Raw genomic sequence first — 19,117 nt, 5'->3', positions numbered from 1 at the left:
GTGTTTTTCATGCTGGCTTCTAAGAATCTGGGTCTAGCATGATGGCAATTTTAGTTGCTGATATCTGGTCTTGCCTTTGTTGGGTGAGTGTTCTGTTCTTTGGTTTTTCTTGCTCTCTCTGGTTCTCAGGAGGGTGTGGTAGCTGTCGGTTGCCTGGTAGAGAACTCAGGAGGGTATGGTAGCCTAGTAGAGAGTACTTTTGAGACCTGGTGGTGTGGCCACTAGGAGTTCCAGGTAGAATGTGTTTCTAGGTATGGGAGCTGACACTTCAGAACAGGGATGAGCTACAAGTGTGTGTGTGTGTGTGTGGGGGGGGGTGGTGTGGTAAGGGATCAATGTGATGGAGGAAAGAAAGTTGTGTCACTAAGATTTGCACAGTCCCCTGGGAATGGAGGCAAAGGGGGAGGAGAAGGCACAGCAGGTGTTCTGCAACTTAAGGCTTATTTTCTAAGGGTCTCCACTTACCTGATTGTGTCCAACGGCACCATAAAAATGACTGTGTGCCTACAGGGTTCCTACTCGAGTGCAACACAGCCTGCTTATACAATTACTCCTGGTGTGGTGGCTCCCCCGCAGGCTCTACAGCAGGCAGGGAAAGAAAAAAGAAAAAAAGAGATCCATGATGAGACAAGATCAGCCAGATTTTATTGTAACCGGTGCTGTCCTTCTAGAGTCTGGCTGGCCCAGATCATTTTACTTTAGCCATATTTAAGCTCGGCACAATGTTCAAAAAGGTATTCAGATAAAAATTGACTCAGTCCCAGGTGTGCAACAGTGTAACACACGTTTATACTGGGATGCCTCATAGAGCACGTCTGGTTTCTTTTACAAGGTTGGGTACTGTTGACCCAGAGACCATGCCCAAGAGTTAGGGTCTGTGGTGTTTGACTGAGGTAAACATGGTGTCTCGACTGGCCTGCCCTAAGATAACACAGAAGAAACTTGTAAAACAAAAGTAACATCTCTGATAAGACTGGGTTTTATGGGGGCTGGAGAGGTAGCTCCCTGGTTAAGAGTATTGACTCCCAACCTCTTCTGGTATAAAGGTAGACAATCAGATAGAGCACTCAAATATATAAAATAAATAGATCTTTAAAAAATGGGTTTTATGTTCTAAAAGCAATGCTCAAGATTTAGGGGAGAAGGTCTTGGATAAGTAAAAACATAAATTCTGAGAGATAAGGCAGAGCTGGTCTCATCAGACAGCAAGGGATCACCAGGTTGTAAAACAAAGTCATTCCTAGGGTTCCGGGAAGAGCAGCTTCCGTACCTCATTCCATGAAGAGGCAGCTGTGTGTTCAACTTCCCTGGCTTCTCCCGGGCTCTTCTGTGTGCACAGGCCTCTCCCCCTCTACACCCCTGGTTCACACATATTATATAACAGCTGGTTAATGGTCTTAAAATATATTCAAATGAAGCGATCCATTCAATTACAGTTTGATTAAAATAATCCTAGCACTTGGCTGCCTGAGGCAAGAGGATCACAAGTTTCAAGCTAGCATGCACTATGGTTTCTATATTGAGATCTTGTCTCAAACAACAACAAAACAACTCAACAATTCTGTGTGTGTGTGTGTGTGTGTGTGTGTGTCTGTCTGTCTGTCTGTCTGTCTGTCTCTCTCTCTCTCTCTCTCTCTCTGTGTCTGTCTGTCTGTCTCTTTCTCTCTCTCTCTCTCTCTCTATCTCTGTGTGTGTGTGTGTGTTTGTCTGTCTGTCTATGTGTGCATATGGAATGAAAGTCTAATAGAACAGATCTTAACAGGGAGATGTGTCCATAATGCCATGCCGGGTGCCTTTGCTGTAGCCTGAGATGGCCCTGTACATCTCCTTGGTTAAGGAACTCTCTGTGCTGGAGCCCCTGGTGGCTCTCTCCTCCTCATGCACGTCACTTCCTTTCCTTTGTGACAACTTGTGTCATGTTCACAGCTCCTTACATTTATGTCACTTTGGCCTCAACTAGATCCTTGGAGCTGGCCCTGTCTGGGCTGACCTTTCTTCCAATTCCCAGAGTTCTTCAGGGTGATTTTGATAGACCAGGGCCAGGAGAGGACAGGAAGCACAAAGGTTTGTTTCTGAAGGATTTCTATCCAGCCCATGCCAATAAAAAGTTCTTCCAATTTCAGGAAGCAAGAGAGGAACTCAGAATAGTGGAAGACGGAGGGAAGGGCTGCATTGCCGGAGGTAAGCTGGGGGGGGGGGGCAACCGTTGTGAACAGGTGGCTCTTAGTTACCCATGATACTTTGTAGGTAAAGCTGTGTCTGCTACCTACAACACATTCCGAACCCTGGGATAGGATCAGACAATAGGACCAAGTCTTGTGTCTCATTTCCAAAAAGTCAAAGTGGCATCGCATTGCCTGATTGGCCCCACAGTCTTCCAAGAGTAGTTATCTGAGGTCAAAAGTAAACCATTGTGGGGAGCTACTCAACACTACTTCAAGATTTCAGTACCACGCATAAAAGTAACTATGCTAAGGCTCACAAAAAGGGCTAACCTGCCTCCTCACTCACTGTCCAGGCTGGGTCCCGCTCTGGTTCTGTGATCTCAGTAAGGCACTTAACCTTCTGCTTTCTCTTTTGGAAATGTTGACTGAAAGATAACTATATTAGGCTGGGGACGTGGCTCAGTGGAAAGGGCATGTATTTAGCATGCATGAGGCCTTGAGTTTGCCCAACATCACATACAATGGGCCTGGTGGCTCACACACCTAATGGTGGCTCCCCAGAGGTAGGCAGGAAGCTTAGAAACTCAGGATGAGCCTTAGGTATATAGTGTGCTCACAGTTAACCTGGGGTATATGTGACCCTGTCTTCAACTCCACCCCAAACAAAACACAAACAAATAAAAACAAGCCCCCCCCCCAAGAAAAACCAACCAACCAAACCTTATTGAAATAATACCATAGTCACAATCAGGGTATTAAGCTATGTTATCTGCAGTTTCAGCCCTCCAAATGCAAGGCAAGGCAGGTAAACAGTGGTTCCACAGCCTCAGAAAAATAGTGCAACTATTTACTACCAAGGGTTTGCTGTGACACCCTCATGTGACTCAATATTTACATAAAATCACATCCTATCAGGCTGATGGTTTGACAAGGTCCTGACTTGGTCATGTCACATGTCTGAGGGTCAAAGCTTTAAACCAAGTGTTGCCAAATTTAAAGCCAATGTCATTCGTGTTGCAAAGCTGTCACAGAGAAAACTGTCAGGATAGAGATTGTCCTAGAATGGCAAGGTTGTTGCCATGTTTACTAACACTCTTGGAATCAGTTGCTTTTCTTGGGGCTTTAGAATAATACCTGACAAAAGCCAGTATAGGAGGGAAGGTTTGTACCTTGACTATCCGTCGGTAGTGATGCAGAAGGCATGGCCAAGGCGAGACAGCATGAGGCAGCTGGTCCCCTGCATCCACAGCCAGGAAGCAGAGAGGCGATGCTGGTGCTCAGTCCACTTTCTGTGCATCTTATCTGGGACTCCAGCCCACGATGCCGCTGCCCACGTTTAGAGGGGGCACCCTAGGTCATCTGACTTCATCCAGGAGCTCCCTCACGGACGTGCCTGGGGTTGTGCTTCCATGATTCCAGATCCCATCAAGCTGACGAAGGACACTGTTGTTATCATCAGTGTTGTTACTCTAACTGTGGCAGCTGCTGCGGCTTTCACAGTCTTGATCAAATTGGGGCAGCAGAGGCGCACATTGGCAGTGGGCCTCATGAGATCCCACTGAAATGCCAAGAGGACTGCAGAGTCCTCTGACTCTGGGCCATCTTTAGTTCCCATGCACCACCGACACACTGAAGTACAAGTCCGTGTGCTCCTTTCAGCTTAGCGGATTCTCTTACTGTGTAAGCAAGCAAGTGCCATAGCTGCCTGTCAACTCAGACATTTAAATGAAATGCATTTATTTTTGTTTTTAAAGTGAAGCTAGGACATAGCAGCATTGGATGGAAATGGGCTTTGGGATGTTAACTGATTCCAATCAGATACTTTGTCTTCCCACAGAAACTGAGGTCTCAGAACCTCCCAAATCGCCTGTGAAGTTAGTTAACTTTCAGCAGAGTGAGAAGTAAGTCTCCCTCACAGCGGGTTTGGAGTCTTTCTCTTTCTCTTGGGTTGGATGTGAGTAAGTTCTTTGTCTTCTCTGCAGCACTTCGGCCAGTGAGAAGGAGGTGGAGGTGAGTTAGAGCAAATGGCCCCCTTCCCCCCCCTTTCCTCCTCTCTTCCCCACCCCCTTCCTTTCTTCTCTCCCCTCCCCCTCCCCTTCCCCTTTCCTCGTTCCTAACCTCTTCCCTCCCCTTCCTCTCCCCTCTCCCTCTTTTCTCTCCCTCCCTTTCTACCACTCTCCCTCTCTTTCTCCCCCCTGCCCGCCATCCTGCACTTGAGATGGTTTTGCACAAGCCCGTTACAAGGCTAAGTGCAGGCAAGGCTTCTGTGTTCTAGGTTTCCAGAGGAGAAGGGTGCCCCCACCACCCACCTCGCGTCCCCCCTGCCTGCCATGGGCCTCCTCTAACTTCTCTCCTTGTCCCCACACTGTTGTGGCCACAGGCAGAATTTCTCAGGCTATCTTTGGGACTGAAGTGTGACTGGTTTACTCTGGAGAAGAGAGTGAGGCTTGAAGAGAGGTCCCGGGACCTGGCAGAGGAAAACCTGAAGAAAGAAATCACCAACTGTTTAAAGCTTTTAGAGGTGAGAGAGAGAACGCTTGGGGACTGGGTAGTCACATGCATACCCCCTCCCTTTCCCAGTCCTCCCTTTTCCTTCCTGTTTTTGTCTTTGAGATGGACTCCTGGGGTATAGTTTATATAGTCCTGGCTGGACTGCACTGCTACTTAATATTTATACCAGGTTGGCTTGAACTTAACGGCACCAAATGTTAGATTTCTGCTTAAAGGCTCGCTCTATGGAACATGAACCATGGAGAGCATAAAGAGAGTATTAGTCATAGAGTTCATTACGACGGGAGAGCGAGAAATGGAAGAACAGAGTAGGGCAGAGAGAGAGAGAGAGAGAGAGAGAGAGAGAGAGAGAGAGAGAGCGCGTAAGAGAAGAGGCAGAGAGAGCGTAGGTGGGAGAGGAGGGGAGAGGAGAGGAGAGGAGAGGGGAGGGGAGGAGAGGAGGGGAGGGGAGGAGAGGGAGAGAGAGAGAGGAGAGGGAGGAGAGGAGAGGGGAGGGGAGAGGAGAGAGGGAGGGGAGAGGAGAGAGGAGAGACAGAGGAGAGACAGAGGAGAGACAGAGGAGAGGGGAGGAGAGGAGAGGAGAGGAGAGGGGAGGGGGGAGAGAGAGGACAGAGAGAGGGAGGGGAGGAGAGACAGAGGAGAGAGAGAGAGAGAGGAGAGGAGAGAGAGGAGGAGAGGAGAGAGAGAGAGGAGAGGGAGAGGAGAGGAGAGAGGGGAGAGAGGAGAGAGAGGAGAGGAGAGAGAGAGAGGAGAGAGAGGAGAGGAGAGAGAGGAGAGGAGAGGAGAGAGAGGAGAGGAGAGGGGAGGGGAGGGGAGGGAAGGGGAAGGGAGGGGAGGGGAGGCGAGGAGAGAGCTTGAGTGGGCAGGGTCTGTCTTTTAAAGGCGTCCTCTACACCTGCGTGCAGACTTAGTTCCCATGGAACCCTGGGCTGACCAGGGTACTGCCTGAGTGGATTCCGTCAGGTAACAGGGGCAGCCAGCATAATGCCTGAACCTTTCAGTAAGAGTTGTTTTCTTGGCCTTCTGATGCGTTCTGTAAATCTCTGTGTTTGTTCCAATACCATCCTCTTGAATTACTGAAGGTGCGTAGTATGTTCTTTAAAAATTATTTTACTATGCTTGTTTATTTTGTGTGTATGGGGGGCACATGCCACAGAGCACACATGTGAGTCCTAGTGTTTGACCTCAAGTCATTTATGCTGGCAACATGTGGTCTTACTGAGCCATCTCACCAGCTGTGTAGTATGCTGTAAAACCAGGAAGCAATGCTCCTATGATTTTGCCCATTCACTAAATTGCTTTATTCACTGTTCCTCGATAGATTACGTTTATTTTATGGAGGTTTTTTTGTACCAGGCTTTTTCTCTTGGGACACCAACCAGTTCCCAAATCATGACACAGAGACTTAGTATTAGTTATGGATGCTCAGCTTTATCTTACGCTCGTCTCTTGCTCTTATAACTTAACCTGTTTCTCTTCATCTGCATTTTGCCTCAGGATTTTTACCTTTTCTTTCTGTACATCCTACCTTTCCTGTTTCTTCTGTGTCTGTCTGTCCGGCCCTGGGCATGGCTTGCTCTTTCTCTCTCTTTCCCTCATTCTCTTTGTTCCTCCTTCTCTGCTATTTATTCTCTCTGCCTGCCAGTCCCGCCCATCCCTCTCTGTCTAGCTATTGGCTGTCAGCTTTTTATTAGACCAATCAGGTGCCTTAGGCAGGCTTGGTGAAACAGCAACGCATCTTTACATAGTTAAAATAAATGCATCAGAAACAAATGTAACACACCTCCACACAGTTAGTGTTGAGCATGATATTGTTGAAATTTTGATAATAAATTGCCACAAAATCTATAGATTGCTTGGGTCATTGAGTCTATCAATCCATGAATGCAGGATGTCTTTCCATTTGTGTCTTTGTTTTATAGATTTCAAGGTATAAGTCTTCTACCTCCTTGCTTTGGTTTATTTCTGAGTATTATATTCTTTGTGATACTATTTTAATTTTTTTTAGTTTATTATTTTAAAAAGTGTCAGTACACAGACACACAACTGATCCTTGTGTTACTTTGAATATTGTAATTTTTGCTGAGTGCATTAGTTTGAAAGTTTTGTTCTGCCTTTAGGGTATACTTCATATAAAAAAAATCACACTGTGGACAGAAGTATTTTTTTTTAACCTCTTAGCTTCTATTTGGGATTCTTTTAAAATCATTTTTCTTACCTAATTGCTTTGGTTATGAAACTAATGTCGATAATATGTTACATAAAAGTGAGGGTGTTGGTCCCTGGCTTCTTCTAGTCATAAAGGGAGGGGCCATTTTCTGCCATTGACTCTTGACATTTACTGTGGGTTTCTGAACCATGACTTCTATTATGTTGAAGTAATTTCTTCCTATTCCTGTAGTGCTTTCAAAATGTTTTTAATAATCACAGACTCGTCTTTCCAGATGCTTTCTGATTCTTTTGCTATAAATGTATGCTCTTTGTCTTTTCTGCTAATGTGGTGTAATATCTCAAAGGAGTCTCAAGTATGGAACTAACGTTGTATCCTAGCAATAAATTCCACCTGATCATGATATACTGAATTCAGTACTTCCCTGAAGACTTAGCATTAGAATTCTTCAGGGTTTTTTTTTTTTAGTAATCTTTTCTTGCAACATCTGTTCAACCTTAGTATTGAGGGAATGAGCTCTCGTAGAATGGCCTTGGAAATAATCTATCTTGTTGAGTGTTTGGGAAGGATTTTAAAGGTGTTGGTGTGAGTTTTTCTTTAGTGTTCTGTAGAATTCCTCAGGGAAGTCATTTGTCCCAGGCTTTTCTTTGTTGAAATGCTTCTATCACTCATTAAGTCTTGTCAAATTACATCATGTTTCTTTTGTAGTTAGCAAAATTCTGCTTTGCTTACAACTCATCTCCGTTCTTCCCTTCTCACCTGGCAAAGGCCATTTCTGTAGGCTAGCAACCTCTTTAGCTGCAACTTACACATATCTGTGTGTTTCAAATGTGGCTACCATATGTCTTTGTTTCAAATGTGGCTGCCATTCACTGTGCCTGTGTGATAACAAGGACTGGAGGCTGCTACATTGCATTGTCGGGATTATTAAGCAGTCTCCCATTTCTGGTGGTATGACTGGCAGAACTTCTTCTGAATGACAGCCACATGGTGGTGTGTTTCCCAGAGTTCATGGTGGTTTAGATTTGCACAGCCTTAGACCTTTGCTTAGTCACACAGGCAATGAGAAGTCACTTGATTGCTCTCAAGTCTGTTCTTCATTCCTGCTGGAAGGATGGCCTTGAAAGACATCATCGGGGTAAAGGGTGTGGGTTTGGGTGAGGAATAATAGCATATGCACCCACCTGGTCACACCTAGTCATAATGGTATCCATCATTCATTCTGACAAAAGCAATTTAGGGAAGAAATAATTTATTAGGGCTCAAAGTTTAAGTTCATATTTCATCAAGGCCAGAAGGCCTGGTGACAAGAACAACCCAAGTCATGATGTCAGGTGCATGAGGCAGCTGGTCACGTGGGATCCAGTCAAGAAGTAGACAAAGATGAAGACCTCTGTTCAATTGGTGTCTTAGTTACTGTTTTGTTGTGTTAAGACACCCCGACCAAGGTAATTTATAAAATTTACTGTGACTCACTGTTTCAGAGGGTGAGTCCCTTGACATGGTGGCAGGCAGCGTGCATGGCGCTGGGGCAGTGGCTGAGGGCTCACACCTGATCCTCAAGGACGAGGCAGAGTTACCTGGGAATGTGTGGGCTTTTGAAACCTCAAAGCTCTCCCCCAGTGACCCTCCTCCTCGAGCAAGGCCACACCTCCTAATCCTTCCCAGATAGTTCTACCAACTGAGGACCAAGTATTCAAATGTATGAGCCAATGGGGGCCATTTTCATCGAGGCCACCACAGCAGGCCCCTTTCATTCAGTCAGGAACCTCAGGCAAACAATGGCTCCCCACACTCAGGGGTGGTCTTCCTCCTCTCTGGAAGCGCTACCACAGACACACCCACTGGTGTGTCTCCTAGGTGTTTCTAAAATCAATCTCAAACCAGTCCAAATTATTGTGATTCTCCTCTAAAAATGCCATTTTGTCTTCATGTAACACATTCCGCTTACGGGCATTGTCTGTCTATCTGCATCTTGTCTTGTGAGCCATGGAGGAAAGTCCTGAGTGCACATGGGGATGACTAGGCTTGTGTTCCTGTGACCCCGACACAATGTTTTTATGCCCTTCACTGCCGGGCTTGGGTGGCGCTTTTTGCCCTCTGTCTATTGGTATGCTTAGATCCACAAGCGGTTGGTTTAGCCGGTGTGAAGAACACTGTTGGGTGTGTTTTAACCCTTCACTCTCCATGCAGTCGTTAGCACCTCTGTGTGAAGATGACAACCAGGCTCAGGAGATCATTAAGAAGCTGGAGAAGAGCATAACGTTTCTCAGCCAGTGCACAACACGCGTGGCCAGCAGGGCGGAGATGCTGGGGGCCATCAATCAGGTAACGGTGATGCTGAGAGGAGTTGTGCTCCCACAGAGTGTGGTGGGCTCATTTCCCAAGACTGCATTTTCAGAACACTTCTGTGCATCCAGGGGTTGGGTAGCCTTTAAACCTAGCACTCGGGATGTAGAGGCAGGTGGGTCTGTGGGAGTTCAAACCCAGCTTGGTTTAGACTGAGTTTCAGGCCAGCCAGCGATGCTTAGTGAGAAAGGGAGGGAAAGAGGCAGACTTGGGGCAGGGGTCGGCTGACTCAGAGAGGGAGGCTCAGCCCGTTATAGGGTCTGTGTTGTGGGTTTTTGGGAGGTTTATGCCGAGGGAGAGATGTAAGCCCCTTTCCCAAATCACAGGCCAGCTTTCCTTTTTAGGGTATTTCTTTCTTCTCTTCTTGAAAAACCCATGAAAGGTTTTTTGTTTGGTTGGTTTTTGGTTTTTTTTTTTTTTTTTTTTTACTTCCATGGAGGGCGTCAAAACCACAACACAAATGATATACTAACAAACCAGGAAACTCCGAGGGCACAAACATGCATCCGTGCACATGTGTGGTGGTTGGGAAAGGGCCCTGGTGCCTTAGTCACTGACACAGCAGGAGTGTCTGACCTGCAAGGGGTGTCTTTGCCTCTGGAGAGACAGTGCCGACTGCAGCGTCCTTTGTCACCTCCATCTGTCTGCTTTCATTTGCCTGTTACACACAGTCATAAAAAAGTAGAATTTCAAACGTTCATCATGAACAGTTCCATGGAGACTTCTTAAAATCTACGGTAGACAGACAGGCTAAAGCATTTCCTTAGGAAGATATTTAATGGGCTGGAGGCTGTAGTCTGACGTTTGTTACATATTCCAGCTTTTTCAAGCCCTCAGTGGGGGTACTGTTGATCTTTACTTGGACTGAAGTTAAATGAGCTCAAGGCTTTAAAAACCCAAGTCAGCCGCCCACCCTGCCGTTAGTTTTGTGTCTGCATCCATGTTCTTCATTCCACGCTTACAGGGCCACGTAGTGACCTGTTTTCGCGTTTAAGCATCCCTAGCTTTCTTGCTATGATGATGAACATGTAACATTTTTGTCGGTCTCTGCTTCCTCACACCCTTCCCCCACCCGATTGTCTCTCATCTTCTTTCCTGACCAAGCTTTAAAGTATACAATCAGATCCGGTGTTCTCCACCGCATGAGCCTTCTGCTCTCCGTCTTCCATGTCTCAAACCTTTTCTCTCCCAGCCGTGTCAGAGTGGAGAATAGTCACCCTTGCTGACTGAGCTCTTCATGTAATCCCAGGTTTCATGTGGGGCCTGGGAGCCTACTGTCCCTTCTCATTCATCTTTGCAGCTTGTCCTCAAGCCACCACAGAGTCTTTTGTTGTGTTCACTGTCAAATAGTGACTTTGTCACCAAGAAAACTGATGTGGAGGGAGGGAGCTACCCCAACCTTGAACCTGCCACCAGAATCCACATCTGCTGCCCTTCTCGCCACAAATATAGACAGTCACTCTCTTGCACTGTGTAAGGGCAGCCTGAAAACAGTCACTCTCCTGCACTGTCTAAGGGCAACCGTCTTGCCTGAAAACAAAATACCATCCTTTCCCAGTTTACCCAGAAACACGAGCCTAAATTCTGCCAGCTGAAATTCCCCCTTTTTAGTTCTTCCTAGTCTGTGGAACCATTCCCACCAATGCAGGTACATACTGATTTTAAGATATGGGGGGGGGTGGCAGAGGTGGCACAAACCCACCTCCTCATTGAAAAAGAATAGATACAAACAGTAGAAACCGGGCTGAGTGGCCCCATGCATCTCCCAGCACCTGGGAACTAACAGATGACTGTATTCCAAACACTGGCCTGAGCTGCATGGTGAGAGATACTGCCTTCAAAATCAAAGATCCCACCCGATGTTGGTGGCACACGCCTTTAATCCCAGCACTCTGGAAGCAGAGGCAGGTGGATCTCTATGAGTTCAAGACCAGCCTGGTCTACAGAGCTAGCTCCAGGACAGCCTCCAAAGCCACAGAGAAACCCTGTCACACAAAAACAAAAAATAATTAAAAAAAAATCAAAGATCCCTTTCTTGCTTTCCTTCCCCACGGCAAACCCCTGCTTTCTTTGGCTACCTACCATCTTGCTTTTCTGTTTCTTTGTTCTAGATCAAGTTTCTCAAGGGACTGACTCTCATGTCCAGTGTCTGTCCTCTAGAATTCTCTTAAACCTCGTCAACCCTATGCCTCTGCCATCAATCATTCCATCTACCACCTGCCCACACACTCCAAGGTCAGCGCTGCCTCTAAGAACTCAGCCTTCCCAGAGCCAACCCCCTGGCTTTTCCAGTCCATCCAGGCTGTTGGATGGCCCTGCCCGCCCCCTCTCTCAGACCTCTCAGAACTGAAGATCTGACAATCCCCACTCCGCCTTCTGGTTACCTCTCACTATCTCTACCCACTCATTCACAGAACCCAAGGTGACTCTCAGGTGACGAGCTTCCCTGAATCCTCTGTCTCACGGTTCTGATGGACCTGGTGTTTCTTCCCGATGCCTGGCACATTCTGTACTTAGCATTCTCATAGCCAAGGGGGCCTCTGAACCCTCTCCCCACCTATCGCCTCCCTCAGCCCTGGTGGCTCGGGCCAGGCCAGAACTCTCCATACTCCTACCTCCTCCTGCATCAGTTGTTTGTTAAAGAGTGCATCGTTGTTCTACCGTCAGACCAGCAAGAGAGGATAGCCGTGATTTCTGTCAGCACAACTAGCAACTGCACCTAAGTCACCCCCTCCCTCTCTACTGGACTAGCACAATGGCTTCCAGAATGGCCCTGCTTATGTCAAATCCTAGTCCTTCCAAGACTACTCTTTGACAAGCAGCTTGTGAGTGTATGTACCTGGGTGTGTGTGGTGTGGTGTGTGTGTGTGTGTGGTGCCTGCTTGTTGCAGTGTCAGTGCAGAGGTCAGAGGGTAGCTTTGGAAGAGCTGGCTTTCTCCTACAGTGTGGGTTGAAGGGATGGGACTCAGGCTGTCGGGGTTGCACACAGATGTTTTTACTCGCTGAGCCACCTGCCAGCCCTGAATGTCTGTTTTAACGGTGCATTGAGGACAGTGTTGCTAATGGAAGCTGGCTCCCGTAGGAAAGCCGGGTGAGTAAAGCGGTGGAAGTGATGATTCAGCATGTAGAGAACCTGAAGAGGATGTATGCCAAAGAGCACGCCGAGCTGGGGGAGCTGAAGCAGGCTCTGCTGCAGAACGAGAGGTCCTTCAGCCCTCTGGAAGATGAAGGTAACAGTGATGCGCTACAAAGCAGTTAAGAGCACATGTTACTCACACTTAGTTCCCAGCAACCATGTCCCCTGGTTTATAGCAGCCTGCAGCTCCAGCTCTAGGGGATGCCCTCTACTGGCCTCCATGGGCATCTACACCCATATGCAAGTCTCTCTCTCAATCTCTCTCTCTCTCTCTCACACACACACACACACATAGTTTCTTTTAGTTTAGTTTTGGATTTGTTTGTGTTTTGAGATAGGATCTTTCCATGTAGCTCTGGCTGTCCTTGAACTCCCTATGTGGATGCAGGCTGGCCTAGAACTTAGCGATCCACTTGCCTCTGTCTCCCATGTGCTGGGATTAAAGCTGTGCACCACCATGCCTTGCTTACATAGATTGTTTTTGGAAAGTTATGCTTCCCTAACAGTCTCCCCTTTCTTTCTCCTTACTGCCTTGCTGCATCATGGAATAAGATCCTCATGTTAAGGTCATATTAGAAAAGTGTCTCATTCTTGGGTTTTATATAAAATATCAGAGGAAAAAAACAGCAACAGAGGATCCTTTGGTAATGTCCTCAAAAATTCATTAAGTCAATTTAGATTACAGAGACAAGGTACTTACTTAGTCGAACACCTGAGTCTAGCCAGTGTGTTAGAGCTGGTTCTTCCTTCACATACAATAATGTGTAATACATGAACCAGCCATCGTTTGGGATTCTTGAAGGATCCTAGCACAGTAAGCTGCCTGGCAAATTGAAGACAGATGACAGCATGTGGTATCTGGGAATCTTAGTTTTTTTTAAGGTTTATTCCTTTTTTAAAATTCTATGGGTGTCAATGCTTGTTTGTATGTGCATGCCATGCCCACAGAGGCCAGGAGAGAACACTTGATCTTCTGGAACTGGACTTTAAGACAGTTGTGAGCTGTCACATGGGAGCGGGACCACCTCTCCAGCCCGCAATGGTTTTGAGTAAACAGTATGAGCTTTTCTGAACAGAGTTCTCACTTTAGCACTGTTCCCTCTTTTGAACAGCAGCAATGTTTGACATCCTACTGCATGCTAGCAGCACTGTGGACAACTGTAAAGACATTAAGGCCTGTATCTTAGTGGTTTATATGGGGATTGTTGGGGCTGGAGATGTAGCCCAGTGGTCGAGTGCTTGCCAATGTAAAAGCCCCTTAGCTCAGGCCTTAGTACCACAAAATAGAATAAAATAAACATATTTATCTTGCTCAGTGGTTCCTAGAGTCTTTTGCTTTTAGCTTCTTGAAACAGTGTCATGCTGTAGCCAAGGCTGGCATTGAACTCATGGCAATCCTCCTGTCTTGGTCTCCTCCAGAGTCTTTTGTAAACCTTTTTGATCTTCACCTGACAAAAATGCATGTGTGGTTTTAGAACGTGTGGGGCCACTGCTGTGGCTCCGTGGCTAAGCTGCTCTTGCAGTCCCAGCACCTACATGGTGGCTCACAACTGTCCAACTCCAGTGCCAGGGGATCTGATGTGGGGCGCAGACGTACATGCAGGGAAAACATACGAGAATTCGCAGAAAAATTTTAACATGAAAATGTTTTCCTTTTAGATGACTGTCAGATTAAAAAACGTTCGTCTTCTCTAAATTCCAAGGTAATTACTGATTTCATCACTGACAAATGTTGACAAAATGCTCATGAAATGATAAGATAGTACTTGCAGTTTTGTGCCTTTTTACTGAAAAATTACAAAACAGATTTAAATTCTCATGCAGACGTATGTGTATCTGTCTGTACACAGTTTATGAGGTGCACCTTTCTGTTTCCTGTTGTGTGTGTGTCAATCAAAATGGCCCAACAGCACAAGGAAAGCCAGTGTAGCCGCCTTTTGTCTCACTCTTTAAACCAAGGTTGAGTCCAGGCCAGCAGACAATGGCAGAGCAGATTCTCAAGATCCTACAGACACATTTCCTCTCCCCACAACAGCCCCCCCCCCCAGGCCTAACAACTCCACTTCAGAGCCAGGCTGCATCCTTACTGGAAAGCCGGGTCACAAAGCAAGAGAAGGCCCTGTCACTGCCCTGGGCAGAGCAGCCCTGGAGTCTCCCACAACATATCCCCACTTTGTTCTTGGTGGGAAGTGAGACGGGGACAGCCAGCCTTTTTCCTGGGTGTCTCCAGGCCTATCTAAAGAACCACAGTCTTAATTGCTGAGCAAGAAAGCAGGATGAAGGTAGCAAAGCCCACAGGATGGGGCCTTGGTGGGAGGTCCCTGCAGATGCTCACAGCAAGGCGTCCCTCATTAATACCACCCCAGTTAGTTTAATACTGCTGAGGTGATAATGGACACTAAGCATGATAATTCTTTCAATTGTTTTTATTCCTGAGGGGTATTTATCTACACTACACAATACTATACAATACTCCCCTATGCGAATGTCAGACCAATAAACAGATTTGTTAAAATATACCATCTCACTCATGATGAAGTCTCGAAAGTTGGTCACCCTAAGTCATGCCGAGCCCGAGACCAGAGGACTTCCTGTATTACATAGTGAGTTTATAGAATGGTGGCTACCCCCAGCTGAGAGAGAGCCTGTGGCAAGCCTGGGGCCTGTTGCTTAGCAGATGACTAGAAGTAACAGCAGCATGGGAAAGAAGTTCTCAATAGCTTATTGTAACATCTGAGGAGAGGGAGACGTTTAACCCAAGTGTGGGTGTCACACCACGTGAAAATGTATGTAACGAAGCCGCTAATTCCCTGCTAGTTTGTAGTTTCCCATTGTTACTAGTTAAAATGAGTTTAACCCAAGTTCCATGGACTTTAAGTGTATTGTAGGAGAAGCTGCCAGTGTGGTGAACCTTGACTTCCTCTTGAGCTCAGGTTTTCTCAGCATAGAGAAGTGAAGGCAACAAAAGAGAAGAAAAAAATGCATTTGGCTAATTACAGTGTAGTTCATCTTCTAGAAAAATATAGGTGGCGGTGGTCCTAAGTGTGAGCATGTTTCTCAGCGAAAATACGCAAATCATGCTTCAACAGCACAGGTGTTCGGGACAACCCAAAGACAGGTAAATGAAAACCCGGATGAGAAATATTCATAGTTAGCAGAAGTTACAAATCCAAGGCTTGGGGAGACGGAATATGCAGTGGTAAATGGTTCCGAAAGGCGATTTTTCCATGCAAGGTCCTCGAGTGCTCACCTGCTGCTTGACAGTGGAGCATGGCTGTGAGCAGCATGGCTGAGGATGCCAACCCCTCACGGTTCTCTAACTGTACCCCTCTCTCCTGTGTAGCCATCGTCTCTTCGAAGAGTGACAATTGCCTCTTTACCCAGAAATCTCGGGAATATGGGGATGGTAAGTGTACTTGGAGGCCTCTGCCTCAGAAGTAAACTCGTGTGTCTTTGTGACAAAAATGTAATTCCTATCTCCCGGTTTCTCCATCCTCCAAAGGTGTACGGGATAGACAATAATGACAGGTTCAGCCGGCGGTCAAGTAGCTGGTAAGTGTGACTTGTGTCCACACTCTGGGAACCCATGGCAAGCGGAGAGTTGGTCTCAAGCTCATCAACTTGTATCATTTGATTTGTTCAGAGTGCGTGCCAGCGGCACAAATGCTACAGCTGGCATTCAGGTGTGGCGGCTGCATTGGGGCATGAGAGTTACCTGCGTTCACTTAAGCGGAAGGGGGCACCTGGTACAGCTCTGTTTAACCTGTGGCCGTTATCTTTGTGTAGGAGAATCCTGGGGACAAAGCCGAGCGAGCACCGCCCCTCGCTGCAACGGTTTATTAGCACCTATTCCTGGGCAGACACTGAAGATGACAAGTGTGATGAGAAGTAGGTGACCCTCGGTGTCTCTGTTAGCCTGATGTGACTGTGGCATGCAGAGTGGTGGTCGGGAGGAAAGACGGGCCGTGAACCACTTTATAAATGTCATTTGGGAACACCATGGTCCCTCTGGTCCCCAGTGTGGCAACATATTAAGTTAGAATTTCCCAGATCTAGGCATGCCCATCACCAGAGCCACAAAAGTCAAGTCTCCATCATTGTAGAGAACTAAAAGCAGACATGGAAACACAACATGTTTGCACAAGTAACACCCTTTGTGATGTGCAAAGCAGGGCCATCTCATCCTCTGCTTAGCATTGGTTGTCTTTTTGACAAGCAGGGGCTGCTGTGTATCCCTAGCTAGCTTCAAACTAACAGTGATCCTCCTGTCTCAGCCTCCTGAATGTTGGCATTACAGTGTCACCGCCATGTCTAGAGTATGTTTAGCAAATCTCATGGGTTAAAATGTGTGCTATGCTTCCATCGTGAAGATGGGTGTGACACGGCACTGCCTCCCCTCGTTCCATGTCACTTGGTCTGTTTTGTCACCTGTTAAAAGCAGCTCCCACTCAGGCCTCTCATTTAAACTTGCTAGGTCTAAAGCACCGGGAAGACATGACATAGGCATCTCGCACATCCCGGGATCCCGTGGCATGTGCTCCCCGTGTAGTCAGGGTGATGGATCTGAGCTACATGGGAAAAAGCCAAGTGCTTCCTGCAAAGACTGTTCACTTATGGCTTCACTCAGTCTTTGTAAATAGAAGGCAGATTAAGGAGCTTGCAGAACAGTGCTCTCCTCATCCTTGGACCCTCTTCTCGGGCAATCATGGGTAGCATGAGCTAAGGATTCAAAATACATAGCCAGCCAGGAGCCATTAGTTATGAAAGTAAGTTTGCTTAGGTGGAGGGTGCCCTCTACTATTGGAGCCCTGGGAGCTGTCTAGACGGAGTGTGTTCTAAGTACTAGGTACTGGTTTGTTTTCGATAGCTTCGAATTCAGAATAATTTCATATGCTTTTCAAATTAAGACGTTTAGAGGAATGACAGTTTGACTGTACTCCAAGTCAGCATCAATCATCCAGAACACTGAGAATGCCTGGGTGCCTGCTCTCAGGAGGCAAAGACAGCAGGATCACTCCAAGTGTGAGGTCAGCCAGGGCTAACCATGAGACCCCATCTCAAAACTAAGAAAAGGCTTTACCAGAGAACAGGCACAATCCACTGCTTACAGAAGACGTTAAAGTAGGATAATAAAGTCGTCTACCACCATTTCATGAACCATGTCACCTATGTGCTGTGAAAGTATGGGCATACACACGATAGAGCAGAAGTCATTAAGACTCGCTCGTAATTCTCAATTCCCTCTGGTGGGTGTTCCTGGCCAGCGTACTACACAGAAGTAATTTTAAATTCCTCTAAGTTTGGTGACCTAACATTTAGACTTTGGTATGTGTGAGCACTTTGAGCTAGGTAGTAAAACCTCAGTGATGTTTAGTAAATGCTGAATATTGGCATTGCTTTCAAAACTTAACTGCAGAACCAGAGATGCCTCGGAACCGGCGGGAGAAGAGGTGGTGGAGAGGACCAGGAAGGCCAGCGTCTCTGAGAAGAGGAGCAGCCCATCCACCTGGGACAGCACTGCAGTGTAAGAGGGCGGGAATGGAGAACACAGGGCTGGCCGCAGCCCCCAAACTGCTTTACAGAAGGGAGTGTGGACTGCTAGGACAGCAATGGAGCACTAGTTTGGGAATGGCCCACCACAGTGGCTCCCCTAACCCTGGCTTACACCGTGGGGAGCTTGACTCTGCAAGAAGGGTACAGGGTTTAGTGGGGCATGCATTTCTCCCGATTCACGAGACTCAAGGGCTGAGATTAATGTGTCACCTCAGCACTTCAGCAGGGCTAGTCCTCTCATCCTAACGGCTCCACCCTAACATGCAGTTAAGGCAGCCATGTGGGGTACTCAGTAACCAGTGCCACCAGCAAAGGAGACTCTCCAGGCTCCACACAGTGACTGCCCCTTGCCTTTGTGCTCTCCCCACAGCTGCAGCTCGGTAGCTTCCTGGGTCACTCACCTCCAGGTGTCCTGCAGAAGGGCCAACAAGGTGCTCTGGCTCTCTGTGGTCTTCATCGTACTGTTTGCAGCGCTGATGAGTTTCCTCACAGGCCAGTTCTTCCAGACGGCTGTGGAGGCTGCACCCACACAGGAAGGAACCTCCTGGATGTCTCTAGAACACGTGTTATGGCCCCTTACCAGACTCAGGCACAATGGGCCCCCGCCGGTGTGACTGTAGCACAGTCGAGTGACCCATTCTGATTTAACATTTCCCTCTGAGATTCATTAGTAACTTTCTAGTAATTACAGTGCAAAGCCAGGTTCTCAGAGCAGCTGAGATATTTTAATTCCCCAGCAATAGCAGAGGGAGGGGACCCCACCTCGGGTATTTTAATGAGCTTTCTGAGAGAGACATCGTATTTTATTGAAATGTACCATAATAAAGAGCCATTCAAATCTTTGTGCAGTGAAGCCTGAATAGAGTTTTCTCGGGTCATTTGTGACATCAACCACCTGGAGAGATGCCTGGTTGCTCCGGGGCCTGAAGGTCCCGCCAGCTCTCACCCAGGCTGTGAAGACTACGAGTAGCTGAGGACCCGGATGGACAGCAGCATATGGCACACCGAGTCGATGAAGAGGCTGTCTGAAGACCTCACCCTCTCCATTGCCCTTGGGGAGGCAAAGTCCTTCACCATGTGGTACAAGGTAGAGTGGAACTCAGTGTTGTCCTTGAGGGCCTCAGAGAACACATCGCTGTCTTCTCTGATCCTGAGAATCTGTGCTCTGTCACCGCTGAACATGAGGAGGGACCAGGGACGGTTCTCTGCACCTTCCGCCTGGTACTCCTTCAC

General features: G+C 47.2%; 2 protein-coding genes across 15 annotated transcripts in view; one reads left to right on the top strand and one right to left on the bottom strand.

Moving 5' to 3' along the window:
- Irag2 (inositol 1,4,5-triphosphate receptor associated 2) overlaps positions 1-18,724 on the top strand; it is a 27,758-nt gene extending 9,034 nt beyond the window's left edge. The window contains exons 3-14 of the mRNA XM_035448712.1: positions 2,124-2,181; positions 4,003-4,066; positions 4,148-4,175; positions 4,546-4,686; positions 9,040-9,174; positions 12,278-12,425; positions 13,991-14,034; positions 15,675-15,737; positions 15,834-15,883; positions 16,118-16,219; positions 17,748-17,855; positions 18,255-18,724. Of these exons, the coding sequence (XP_035304603.1) occupies positions 2,124-2,181; positions 4,003-4,066; positions 4,148-4,175; positions 4,546-4,686; positions 9,040-9,174; positions 12,278-12,425; positions 13,991-14,034; positions 15,675-15,737; positions 15,834-15,883; positions 16,118-16,219; positions 17,748-17,855; positions 18,255-18,498 (1,185 nt within the window). The 3' untranslated portion in view covers positions 18,499-18,724. The remainder of the gene's footprint in view (positions 1-2,123; positions 2,182-4,002; positions 4,067-4,147; positions 4,176-4,545; positions 4,687-9,039; positions 9,175-12,277; positions 12,426-13,990; positions 14,035-15,674; positions 15,738-15,833; positions 15,884-16,117; positions 16,220-17,747; positions 17,856-18,254) is intronic.
- The window catches only part of Cfap94 (cilia and flagella associated protein 94), a 46,364-nt gene continuing 45,916 nt past the window's right edge, over positions 18,670-19,117 (bottom strand). For all 14 annotated transcript variants that reach the window (XM_027430130.2, XM_027430135.2, XM_027430138.2 and 11 more), the window contains one exon: positions 18,670-19,117. In XM_027430130.2, the coding sequence (XP_027285931.1) occupies positions 18,845-19,117 (273 nt within the window). In that variant the 3' untranslated portion in view covers positions 18,670-18,844.

The sequence above is a fragment of the Cricetulus griseus genome, chromosome 8, assembly GCF_003668045.3.
Source record: "Cricetulus griseus strain 17A/GY chromosome 8, alternate assembly CriGri-PICRH-1.0, whole genome shotgun sequence".
In the NCBI taxonomy this organism is placed as follows: domain Eukaryota; kingdom Metazoa; phylum Chordata; class Mammalia; order Rodentia; family Cricetidae; genus Cricetulus; species Cricetulus griseus.
This window is presented reverse-complemented; position numbering and strand designations above follow the sequence as displayed.